Source organism: Cibotium barometz, chromosome 55 (assembly GCF_041138505.1).
Source record: "Cibotium barometz isolate CiBa-2024 chromosome 55, ASM4113850v1, whole genome shotgun sequence".
Classification (NCBI taxonomy): Eukaryota; Viridiplantae; Streptophyta; class Polypodiopsida; order Cyatheales; family Cibotiaceae; genus Cibotium; species Cibotium barometz.
In genome coordinates, this window is record NC_141100.1 from 15683512 (window position 1) to 15696207 (window position 12696).

The 12696-nt window shown below is 45.5% G+C and overlaps 2 protein-coding genes across 2 annotated transcripts in view; both read right to left on the reverse strand.

The window, feature by feature from the left end:
- LOC147607425 (uncharacterized) overlaps window positions 1–12696 on the reverse strand; it is a 48282-nt gene that overhangs the window by 6704 nt on the left and 28882 nt on the right. The gene's annotated exons all lie outside the window — the stretch shown is intronic.
- LOC147607426 (uncharacterized) lies at window positions 54–1573 on the reverse strand. Its single transcript, XM_086790862.1, has 3 exons — window positions 1087–1573; window positions 832–993; window positions 54–739 (listed from the first exon to the last, which is right to left on the reverse strand). Exons 1-3 carry the CDS (start codon window positions 1486–1488, stop codon window positions 284–286), a joined length of 1020 nt encoding a protein of 339 aa, XP_086646988.1. The 5' UTR covers window positions 1489–1573; the 3' UTR covers window positions 54–283.

Sequence of the window (12696 nt, forward strand, 5' to 3'; positions counted from 1 at the left end):
CTTCAGAAATCAAACATCAGATACCAAAACCAGTTTTCAATCAGAGATCAATCTTCAATCACCAATCATCACTCTTAGCTCTATATAAACTGATGAATCAGTGTTTACACAACAAAAGTCTCGACTCTCATCCATGTTAAAAGGTTGCAAATGCATCAAAACAAACTGAGTACAATGCACATACTACATAGCAAGCTGCAACACTACATCATAGAAATGTCCTCAAAAGGCCCATAAGGGCTAGTCTAGAGTCTAGACTCCACAATGAAACGTGATCTAAGAGTCAAAACTCCTCATCAGATGATGATGATGACAATGCACCAGAAGAGAGCAAGTCCCCATCTGTCAGGACATTGCCCTCGTCGTCATACTCAGGCTCTGCCATCACGGGCACATGTGATGATGTGAAAGATGTATCATGAGATCCATGTGCTACATCATCATCTCCTGGCTCACTCTGAGTATGAATGAGAGTGACAGCCTCATTCGCCCGAGTCTGCTCCGTACGAACAGGCAGCTTCCCCCGACGAATGCTCCTCCGTCTAGCGCTCTCTGAATCTATAGCCTCCTCACGCAAAGGTATCGCCAAAGTCCGTGCGCGTGACCTTGTGACACGGCGATCGATGCTCTCCAACTCTCTATGAAGGAGTCGTATAATATCTGCCTGCTCGTCTTTGACACGCTGCTCCACGTCGTCCTCAGTAGAGGTTGGCACCATCTTCACACGGGTCGGATCTGCCTGTGGAAAAGCAAAATCCGACAAGTCAGAACCACAAGAAATGACTTAATTATATTGAAATGTGTCAAAAGACGTACGACAGTTAAATATACCTGCTTGGGTGTCCCCAAAGCATGATAATCTCGCACGAGCTTCATGTTAGCTCGGCAATACACTAATCGCTCCAGCTGAGCGGTACTAAGTCGATTGCGGATCTTCGTGTGAACCAAGGAGTAGGCGCTCCAATTGCGCTCACAAGTACCAGCAGAACAATCCTATGATCACGAATCACGATACGATTTTGGAGTCAAAACCCTTAATGAATTAAACTTTAAAGATGGATGCAATTGTGAAAGAGTCAAGAGTACCTGCGAGAGGATTCGGAGAGCAAGATGAGTCAGCTTTGGAAGACCTTGTATTCCATAGCTCTGCCACCACGTGAGAGGAAATTTCGTCGCCTCCTCTCTCAAAACCACCGCTCTAGCAAAGGATGGTCCTAGATTGTTCATAAAACTCACCATCTCTGCATCAACCTCAAGTTGCTCATCCTCGTCGTACATTATGTTGATGTACTGGTCTTTCTGCGTGAGCAGAGTGCTCTCACTAAACAGCTCTGGCTTCTTGTAGAAGGGATGAAGCAATGCAGCCATCCCATGAATGGGACGGCTCATAAATGTCCATCGCCGCTCTACAATAGCCAGGATGTCACCCCGGCTACAAATCGACAAGCCAACATTCCAACAGTCATTATATAATATAACTTTAAACATATTGTTGCAATGTGCATATTATTTAATATTAATATAATCAGCCAAGAACAATATCCAAGTGTACACTCATCGAGACTCCGTCAATGTTGTACAGGCGGCAATATAGCGCTTTATCTCCATGAAGAGATGATAGACCAGCCCAAGAGTAGAGCCCTCCATATCTGTGAGTCGGAGGAGGACATGGATAGGCTGCAATGCCATCGTCAAGCTCTGTACCTCTGTCCAAAAGGCCTCGTCAAGCACTTTTCGCTGAATGTATCTAGTGGCCTCTGTCTGCGCATGGTGCATAAACCTCCATTTCGGGTCCACCACAGTCTGTAGTAGTGGGTCCCGCAATCTAAAAAGCCTCTGCAAGACCAGGAACATATAAGAAAACCTAGTCTTCGAGGGTCAGTGCACTATGGCTCCTGAAGATGGCCAAAGCCTGATGTTTTTTTCGGAAAAATGTAGTGATCTTCGTGGCATCTGCAACATCAGGTTGCACCCATGGCAACTTTCCAATATCCTCCATCAGCAGGTCCAAGCAATGTGCAGCACAAGGAGTCCAAGCAATGCGAGGAAACTCTGTCTCGACCAATTCACCCATACGCTTGCAATTTGAAGCATTGTCTGTCACCACTTGGACCACATTCTCTGGCCCAACATCCAAAATTGCCTGTCTGATGTGGTGATAAATAAACTCACCACTAATGGATTCTCTTGCCTTTCCTGCATCCACAGCCCGCAAGAAGTATGTGCCAAGACATGAGGACACCAAAATATTGATAATGTGTCGTCTACGCATATCACTCCAGCCATCAGATATGATGGTGCACCCAAAAGACTGCCATCCTGCCTTGACAGGTACCAATGCCTTGTCTAACAAGGCTTTCTACTCTTCAAGCATCATGGCACGCATTTTGTTATACTCCACCCCAGACCACGAGTCTGTGTGGCCAACCTCTGCTATGGCCCTCACCATTCTCTTCCATTGATTAGTCCTCAGTACATTGAAGGAGATGTTGCACTCCACAAGAGTGCAAGCAATCTCCATCTCAGCCACTTTTTGTCTCTCTTTCACCCACGAAAGAGATGACACACGTGAAGGCAAAGTACTCTGTCTCAGCACATGTGCATCATCATCCTCATCACCCTCCTGCATGACACGGGCCCTCTTTCTGCCCCCTGTAGGTTGGCTATCCTGTGTGGAAGAATCACCCATCTCCCCCACAAGCGCATCATGAAGTGCATCTTGAGTGTGCTGGCTGCCCCTTACCTTCTTTGAACCCTTTGCTGTTGATGAATTCTCAGCAATGAGCTTGTCTCTGATATCCTGCGGCACCTGCTTGCACCCACCACAATTACCAGTGGTGCCAATACCTGTAAAGTGTATCACGACACGAGAAATTGTGCTCGTGAGCTCGAAGTTGCAATACTTGCACTGCCATCTACGCGTGCCAAAACCAGCTTGGGTCGGCGTATTAATAACACGGATGACATTGGTGTGCTCCTACCAGTAGGGGTTGCATGGCTTCGGCATATTGGATCCTGGAAGCTGTGTGACACAAAGAAAGAGAGAGAGAGAGCTTAGAGCATACTCCAAAGGAAGAAAGAGAGAGAGAGAGAGAGAGAGGGAGAGCTTAGAGCATACTCCAAAGGAGGAAAGAGAGAGAGAGAGAGGGACTCGGGAGGGAGTGAGAGAGAGACGAGATTAATCATGTAGTACATTGGCCGCTCACGGTTGAGAGAGAGAGAGAGAGTAGTACGAGACAGAGATGCATCATGAGGGACCAAGGCCATGAGCGAGAGAGAGCGTGAGAATTACCTGGTTGCAATGTGCACAGTGTGCAGAGACACAGCGAAACAGAGCACTGCAGGCGAAATTCCGAAATAAGCCCAAATTCGTACGTTGAAGGTCAAAAAGGGGTTTTTTTTAAAAATAAACGTACGGATCGATCCGTACAGATCGATCCGTACGCGTACGGATCCGTACGGTACGGATCGATCCGTATGTACGTACGACTGCAACCTTGATATAGCTTATGGACAGTGTCGTTTATTTTGTTACAACAAGCCATGTGGTTACAAACTTTTTTTCTTTGAGTAGATCCTTATGTAATCGCAATTCGGTACACGCCTGGCAACGGCTTGGTCTTCTCGCCTGAGGGCATTACAGCTTGCAGCCACAATACAAACGGAGGCCTGGGGAGTTAGAACTCAGGACTTCCCCTCCACACATCACAGGTCCTTGCCATAGAGCTACGCACCCGTTGGCGCCACATGGTTACACATTGTCCACTAGGTGAAGCTAAAAGTGTGGTTCAAACAACACGGCATGCTATGGGGTAACCATCTAGCATCATGACTTTTGACACAACACACACTGGAGCAATGACACATGGCAAGTGCCTATGACATAACTGTTCATCACATTCACACATAAAACACCTATAAGAGGTTGTTCACACATAAACACACTAAACCATCTAAGGGCTGATTCACACATGCGAGGACACAAACACATACAAGGGCTGGTTCACACATACGAAGCTCCAAATACCCAACAAGAGCAAACAAGGGCCAACCGTACTCATGGTGGTGAACAAGCTTTTGCAATGAAAGACAAAGGGAAGCCCAAGGCAAAGTCATCTTCTAAGGGTGACGCTCCAGCCAAGGGTGAAGCTTCTAAGAAGAAGAAGGGTAAATGCCACTTTTAACACAAGCTTGGACACTATATCAATGAGTGTCGTAAAAGGATTGCTAAAGAGAAAGACAAGAAGAAGGATTCTGACAAGGAATCCTTCTTCTTGTCTTTCTCCAAGGGTAAACAGGAAAATTCAGCCAACATCGTAGATGATGATTGGGTGTTTTTGGCCATGGAACAGGTCAATATTGATGCTTCTTTATCTAGTGATATATCTCTCAGTGCTTCTAAAAAGAATTATCCTATTCGGTACATAGGCAGTGGTGCTATGCATCACATAACATCTAGGAGTTACGATTTCAGCTCTATGCAATCTGTTTCAAGTCATTGGAGTGTCTCTTGTGCAGGTCACTCTTCATACCTTGTTAAAGGTGTAGATCACTCTTCATACCTTGTTAAAGGTGTACGCAAGGTGCTTTTGGTATTGGCCAATGGGAAGCAAAGTTGCATGAATGATGTGTTGTATGTGTCAAGAAAAAGAAGAGCTTGGTGTTAGTGTCTTCCATAGTTGCTGTTGTACAGTACGAATGTATGCTACGATACTGTACGGTCCAAAATAATGGAAAAAAATCACCAATTTTTGAACATTTCTAGCAGGGGTTTTTTTTTTCCTAATGGCCGTTTTTGACAGTCATGGGGCTTGCTTGGCCTTGGGTGGGTGCCTTGGCCTCTTTGGCCTCCTTTTAAAAAGCTCTCCTCCAACCTTCTCTCCATCACAAGTTTCAAGCTCTTATAGCTCTAGAGTCTAGCCTCTCAAGCTCAAGCTCTCATTGCTCTCAAGCCACAAGGTGCCAACTGCAAGTCTCCAAGCATTCTCTCTCCCTCTCTCTCTCTCCATAGCGTACCCCCCCCTCACTATATTCACACCCTATAAGGGTTTCTGTTTACCTTCCAGTTCCAGTTTCATTTTCTAGGTGCCAGTAGTATCATCTTTATTTTTCATTTTCTGGGTTTTTTTTTTAAAATCCAGACATTGTATCAAATCCACCATGATGTAACTTTTGGTCTCATAGGTCATTATGGCCTTTTGAAGACGTTAATATAACATTTCATTTTCATTTCTCCAAGCCATAGCCATTCTCTCTCTACACCCCCATTATGGTACTGGTTGGAGCTAGACAGATCTGCATTGCATTCTTGTATACCCTGCGCATATAGGTTGCATACTGTGCCTCTAGTAGTAGTGCTCCATCCATCACACCCCCCCACTAGCTCAGTACTTTCATAGTTTATTTCATGTTCATTTTGTCCTTTTTTTTTCTGGACATCCAGAAGACATTGACAGTTGTACATTGATTTGTCTCACAGGTCGAGTTTGGCCTCTAGTAGACGTTAATACAGCTTTCTTTCTTTCTCTCTCTCCCTCCCCTTGGGCCTTAGGCTTTAGGCTTTAGCCTCTCTCTCTCTCTCTCTCTCAAGCCGTAAGCCCATCTCTTCTCTTCTTCTTATCACAATGGTGAAGGAGGTGAATGAAGCCTTCTAGTTGCACACTATCCATTTCAAGAAAGCCACCAACAAGTCCAAGTCGTATAAGTGGACTTGTAGGTATTGTGGCAAAAACTAAGCAAGCGGGAGTGGAACGGGTGACCGAAATAGTGGTAGGAACTCATCAACATATGATGAGGTCATCCCTCCCGTGCCAAAGGTGAATACATTCTCCCTTGCCACCTTCCTATCCGCTTCCGCCACCGCTCAAGCCTCTGCCTCCACCTCCACAAAGAGGCAAAGGTTCGAGCAACCAAACTACAAAGGCAAGCCACTCTTGCCGAAGCCAACCGGGAAAGAGGGCCGCCGGGGGGGGGGGGGGGGGGGGGTGGGGGGGTTCTCTACTTTGCCTTCGCATCTTCGAGAACGCCAACGCCTCGCAGAGGTGGAGATTGCACGCACCATTATTGAGTGCAATCTCTCATTCCATGTGCTTAAAGTAAAGCAATGGAAGACAATGGTCAAAGCCATTGCGAATGTGAGGCCATGTGAACGATGGACAGGCATAACTGGCATAGGCTACTCTGACATACGCACTAAGAGGCTCCATGAAGAGAAGAAGAGAATAGATAGGTCTCTCGACCCGTGCGAGCGGCGTGGGCCGAGTACGGGTGTAGCATCCTCTCCGATGGATGGAGTGACCGGAAAAAGAGGGAAATCATCAACATACTTGTCTCTTGCTCTCTTGGCGCTTACTTTGTGCAGGCCGTAGATTCCAGAAAGACGGGAAGGAAGACCTTCGGCGAGTTCATATATCACCATATCAAGCAAGCAATTATGGAGGTGAGTTGCAAAATTTCAAGTTGCATATGAATCATGACAATGTTGCATCCATAATTCCATTCACATAATGATGTGTGTTGTGGACCCTAGTATGTAGGTCGGCCCGGAGAATGTGGTGCAAGTCATCGCCAACAATGCATCAAATTGTCGTCGGATGGAGTATTTGATCAAGGAGGACTAACCCTCCATAGTGTGGATGTGGACCCCATGTGCCTCCCATTGCATTGGCTTACTCATGGAGGACATGGGCAAGTTAATGTGGATGAAGGAATTGACGATGGCCGACGCTTCATCCATTGTCAGCTTCAACAAAGGTGAAGATGCTTGCTATGTTTTGCGAGCATAGCAAGCTAAAGTTAAAGAAGCCGTCATCCACACGCTTTGCCTACATGTGACTTTTATTGGAGCGGCTCTACAATGTCAAGTCTCCCCTTCACCAAACGGTGGTCTCGACAATGTGGAACGAATGGGATGAGCGGTAATCAAAGGAGGCCAAAGCCATGCAACGACTTCACCTAAAGGAGGAGTTTTGGCAAGACGTGTGCACAATCATCATTACACACACGCCCTTCTATAGAGTTTTGCACATGATGGACATGGAGAGAGCCACCTTGGGCCTCCTCGTATACTTCATGAGAGAGGCCATTGCGAAGATGCGTGCTTCTCCTTCCATCGACTAGGAGAAGCGCGAAGATATTTTGACCATAGTGGAGAAGAGGTGGAAGTGGATGCGAAGACCTATCCACGGTCTAGCCGCCTTATTACATCCGACCTACAAATTGTCAGTCCTCTTCAGCAACGTGGAGCTGCTTCAGGACTACGATACTTTCTTGCCGAAAGCATTGCTAGAGGAGCATCATGGGAAGTTCCTAGAGAAACTCATTAGCTACAATGACCGAAGGGGGGGAACCGCACTTGCATCTCCCGCTTGTTGGAAGAGGGAATCAATGGTGAAGCCTCTCTTTTGGTGGGAGCCATTCGGGTATGTGCATAGTCGTCTCCAAAAGATGGCTTGGAGGTTCTTAGCGCAAGATATGCGAGGAACTAGAGTTCCTACTCACGTATACACACGAAGATACGCAATAGCTTGAGCACACGACAGTTAGAGCGGCTAGTGTATTGCTGTGCTAACTTGCACATGGTACGTGCCATGCACAAGATGGAATCAGCAAGGCAGGTATAAGGCTTGGCAAGTTGTCATACGCAATTCCAAAAAGTAGGCTAAACTAACCTAAAAATGGTCAAAAATTGACCAAACTGATCTGGAAAATTCTAGAATCAGTTTGCTTGGTTAGAGGCTCACTTTTTCTTATAAATGAAGCCTCCCCCTTTGTAAATGGTTAATAGTGTTTTATGCACTGTTACTCTACTCCTCCCCAGAGCTAAAAACAGTGAATTCATTGATAATTCATTTGTTTTTGACCATTTCCTCTTCAAAAGAATTGGTGGCCACTCTTGTTGCAAACAAAAGTAGATCCCTCAAACCATAAAAATCAAAGGAAAGCTCACAAAACTCCTAGTAAGTTAGAAATTCTACTTTTTCTTATTTTATTTTATGGTTTTTTTATTTTTGCCTTCTTTAAAATGAAAATGGATGTTATGCCTTGCTGGAAAGGCTTTCCCCCTTCTCTTCATTATTGAATTCAGCCTTTCTTTATCCTAGATGTGTAATCAAATTGATGGAATTAAACTTTTCATATTGTTTACTCTTAATAAAGTGGAAATTGATTAGATTAGAATGATTTAAATCATCTTGGATAATTTCTAGAAATTTTTATAGTGAAAAATCTAAAAAATGGTGGCAAAGTAGTGCGAGTAGGCACCTGTGGATACACCATTCGTCGCAGTTAGAGGAAGACAGTGCAGACCTACGTGCGACGCGGTTCCAGTAGCTCTTCAACCACTCTTGCAGATGAGGATGCTCCCCTTGGCTTCTCGCATGAGGTCAGAGACCCGAGTTTGAGGAGGATGGCAACCTCCTTAGCGATGGTGACTTCAGCGAGGACTTACCTACAGATGATCTCATCGAGAGCTCTGATAGTGATGTGGCGATGCCTTCTCCATCTAGGTCCTAGGATTTAGATTCTAGCCTCCGCCCTCTTATCCATTTTTTAACTCACTTTTTTGTACTTGCGCCTAGCATGCATTGCACCAATCTTACGGTCTAGCTGACAGCTGCCCTTACTACTATGCTTTGTAAATTTGTTTGTAACTTGTTTTTAACAAAATTTTGGCTTGTAACAACCTTTGAGCTCTCTATCCTTTCAAATTGATAATCTATAAATTTATAAGTGTTTTTTTTAAAACCATACTTTACCATATCACATTCCAAAATTTCATACGGTACGGTAAATATTCTCATATGATATCGTACCGTACCATATCGTACGACCGTGCTGTCTTCTATTGCCGAGCAAGGTATGCATGTGGAGTTTGTGGGTGAGAAATGTCTCATCAAGGATCCTAAGAAAGGGTTACAGATTGTATCCACATGTTCACTTTGCAATGGTTTGTATAGATTGGATACCGATCACAAACAAACACATCAAGTATATTCACTTGAATAAAATGCAAATGCAATGAAGGCAGCTGAACTATGGCATGCCAAGTTTGGCCATGTAAATTTCAAAAGTTTGATGCTTTTGCAAAAAGCATAATATGGTGGAATGTATGGCTCATATAGAGTTCCCAGTTGATCATGTTTGTGAAGGTTGCATTCTTGGCAAAATGCATAAAAAAGTCATTCTCAAGAGATGGTTCAATGAAAGCTAATAACAAATTACATGTCACCAATTGGCCGACCATTTGGTTCATCTCCAGTTTTTGCGTCTTGTTCACTTGAGGCCAGGCCGGTGTCTCATGTGAAGAGGCCAGTATTTTGCTGACATGGACGGGAGCTAGACTGGTGCCACCCGTGTATGACCTCGACTGTGTTCGACCCATGGGATTGTCACGCCATGGAAGAGCCAGTATTCGTGCCGTGTTTTGCCTATGGGACTGTCACACCATAGGGAGACTCGTGCCTGGAACTGTGTTTTACCTATGGGACTGTCACTCCATAGGAAGACCAGGATTTTATATTTTACGTCGTGCCAGTTTTGTGCCGACAGATATTTTGTACTTGTTCCATGAACGGGAGATATGTCCATGTTACTATTTGCACATGCACACATGATTTGCATGTTTGAAACTGTTTTCGCATGACATGTATTTTTGTGCTTGCCTGTTTGACGTGTTACTTACTGAGAGGGGACGCCTGCCAGTAAGTCGTGAAGTCTGCTCTGTATTCTGACGAGTTTTGGCGCATGTGAACAGGTGGTAAGTAATTGCACATGTTATTTTAATGTTTCATATTCTAACCTTTTGTTTATAAGGTTAAATGTTCACATTCATTTAAAAGTGGGCACCCCCTTTGGGCACCCACTTAGGGGCCAAGGTGGGGAACCCCACTTAAGTGTGTGTGGGGGTGGGTGCATGGGCAACTACCCAACCCATCTTGGAACTGGCCACCCACATGCAAACGTGCAGCTAATCCATTTGTTTAACTCCACTTTAATTTTATAAAAAAAGAAGCTATCACCCTTCGTGGAAAATAGGAGGAAATGGGCGACCATCTCTACGCACGCTTTTCTGAGGCGGCTGTTGAACTGCTGCGCATAATTCATCGCTACTGGCTGCGCGTGCTCTTCCACTGGCGACTGTTTATGCTACTGCTAGCTACACATGCTTTTCTACTGGCTGCTGTTTATGCTACTGCTGGCTGCGCATGCTCTTCTACAGGCGGCTGTACCTCCAGAGACTGCAGGCGACCCCTAGCCAACGGCTGCACCTCTCCAGGCTACGCATGCCCTTACAAGCGGCTGTGGCTGTAAGCCTGTTTTCCAGTCAGCAGAACACTGCATTCAAGCGACTGTGCTTGAGCTCTTCCACGCCTTCTTTCCTCCATGCTGCAGCCAGGCAACTCCTCCCTTGCAAGTGGGTGCTCCTTCTCTCACAGCAAGCGGCTGTGCTCTTTGCGGTTGTACTTATCTTGGTGGCTGCACTAAGTTCTCTACGAGGCGGCTGTGCCACCTCAACAAGGTGGCCGCTTCTTCAACAAGGTGTTATCTCTCTTAAGGCTGCCTCTCTATTTCCTACTTTGAAAGAGGTTGCACTTCTTCTCCACGGGCGACTACAAGAGGAATTCACATCTCCTGGGTGGCAACATCTTCTACACAAATACCACGGGTATTGGTCCTCTACCAGCCATCCACAAGTAAGTGAATTTCAAATTTAAGTTAAGTATTTTGTGTTAAATCTGATAAGGGATTCCCGACTCCCTATACGGCCAACACCCGTTCGGTGCCGGGTAGTCCAAGCTCAATTGGAGAACCTCGGTCCAAAGGTGCTGAGATCGGGAGAGCCAGGCGTTAATACGAGAGCGCATGTTTGTGCGTGGTCTCGGAACACCAGTGAGGCGCTCTCCGCGGAGTCCAGTGAAAGCACAGGACCGTAGAGACCGGACCACGCTAGTGGTCGTTCTGCTTCGAGCGTCTACTTCAAACGTCAACTTCGAGCCTATTTGTTTGGTACTGTTTTCATATGTACATGGACATCATCTGGTTCTTGGAACCCATGGAGCATTGTATTTATTAAATACTCCCAATAAATATATCATATATTGAGGGGGGGGTCGGCCCGTTCCGGCCCCAGTGCTGGTGTCCATCTTTCCATTTCATTTTCACTTCAATTTCAAGTTGTATTAAGTTGTCCATTTCAAATTGTGGTTTTAAAGTTGTTCTATTAAGCGTGTGGGTGTCCAACGGAGTCTTCCCACTTGACGGGATCGGTTTCATTGGTATCAGAGCACGGTTGTTTCCCTCTTCCTAGTGGGGAAACGAACCTGTGTACTGGACATCCCGCTTTTAGCACACTTTAAACACAATGGACAGCCAAGGCAACCCTTTGAAAGTGCCAAATTCGAGGGGTCCATCTAGTGCCTCTCGTGGGTCTGATGCCCTGCGAGGACGACACAAGCCCCTTGAAAGGGTTAATGATAGTGTATCAAAGGGTCAACTGTCTCCAAGAAAGACAGTTATGCTTGAACAAGAGCCTGATGCTATGAGGGCTGAAATGGAACATATGAGAAAACTTTTGCAAGCTCAAGAGCAAGAGTTAAAGTTTTTGCACGAAGATCCCCATGTGCAAAGTGCTATTGAAGCCAGGAAGGCTGATGCAATGGTAGATGTAACTTTCGAGTCCATGGCACGGGAAGTGGGCAAGAAGCCAAGGGAGTTGGCACTTGCCTACCTCCTTCGCAAAGGTGATATCAAAGAGGGGGATGATGGAGAGCTGAAATTCAAAAATCCACCTCGTTTGAAGCATGGAGATCCCGCATCTCAAAGGCTGAAATCTTTTATGCAAAAGGAAGAGGTGACAATCACTTCTCGTCATGCATCTTCTCCACAAGGCACTAAGCCTGACAGATATTTGTATGCCAGTGCTCATGGAGGGCATGAAAGTCACATGCATGCAAGACATGTATCTCATGGTAAGGGTGACAGGTCTGCTTCCAGAAAAATTTGGCCTTCTGAGTTGTTCATGGAGAGACATTGCCATATACAGGTAAGTCACATGCATCTGAGTTTCAAGTTCGTGGAGCACATGCCACCGTGCCTCATGAAACTTCTATGACGGCCCATGGAGCCCATGCAGAAAGGGCTGCCCCGTTGGATAAGGGGAAAAAAAAAAGAGAAGACCATGAGCCTCATGCCAGGAAGCTCAAGGAATTCAAAGCAGGTGACAAATCTGTTAAATTTGATGTTTTTCATAGTGAACATGATGCTTCTAAGGTGTTAGCATTTGTGGCACAGTTCGACATTGCTTTTAGCGATGAGGACTTTACTGAAAAGTCTAAAGTACGCCATGCTAGCATGTTTTTGAAAGGGACTGCTGCTCATTGGTGGATCACTGTAAAGATCACCAAGGATCCCATTTCCACTTGGAAGGAATTTAAAGATAGATTCTATGCTCAGTTTTTGCCACCAAATGCGGAGCAAACTCTCACTCAAAAGTGGGACAGGTTGGAGCAAAGAGATAATGAAAGCGTGCAACAGTATGTTAACAAGTTCTGGAAAGTGTTGCTGGAAGTGACTCCCTTTATGCAAATCACTGAGGATGAAAGAAAGAGGAAGTTTCGTTCTGGACTGCAACCAGCATATCGATCGGGCATTGAATTGCACCCGAAACATACTTTGCAACAGCTCACAGCTTCTGCT

Excerpts from the sequence above, each read along its gene's own strand:
- LOC147607426 (XM_086790862.1), bottom strand. The coding sequence starts at position 1,488 with ATGTTTAAAGTTATATTATATAATGACTGTTGGAATGTTGGCTTGTCG. Across the intron at positions 994-1,086 it reads CTCTCCGAATCCTCTCGCAG|GATTGTTCTGCTGGTACTTG; the intron begins GTACTCTTGACT and ends TCGTGATCATAG. Across the intron at positions 740-831 it reads CTTTGGGGACACCCAAGCAG|GCAGATCCGACCCGTGTGAA; the intron begins GTATATTTAACT and ends GCTTTTCCACAG.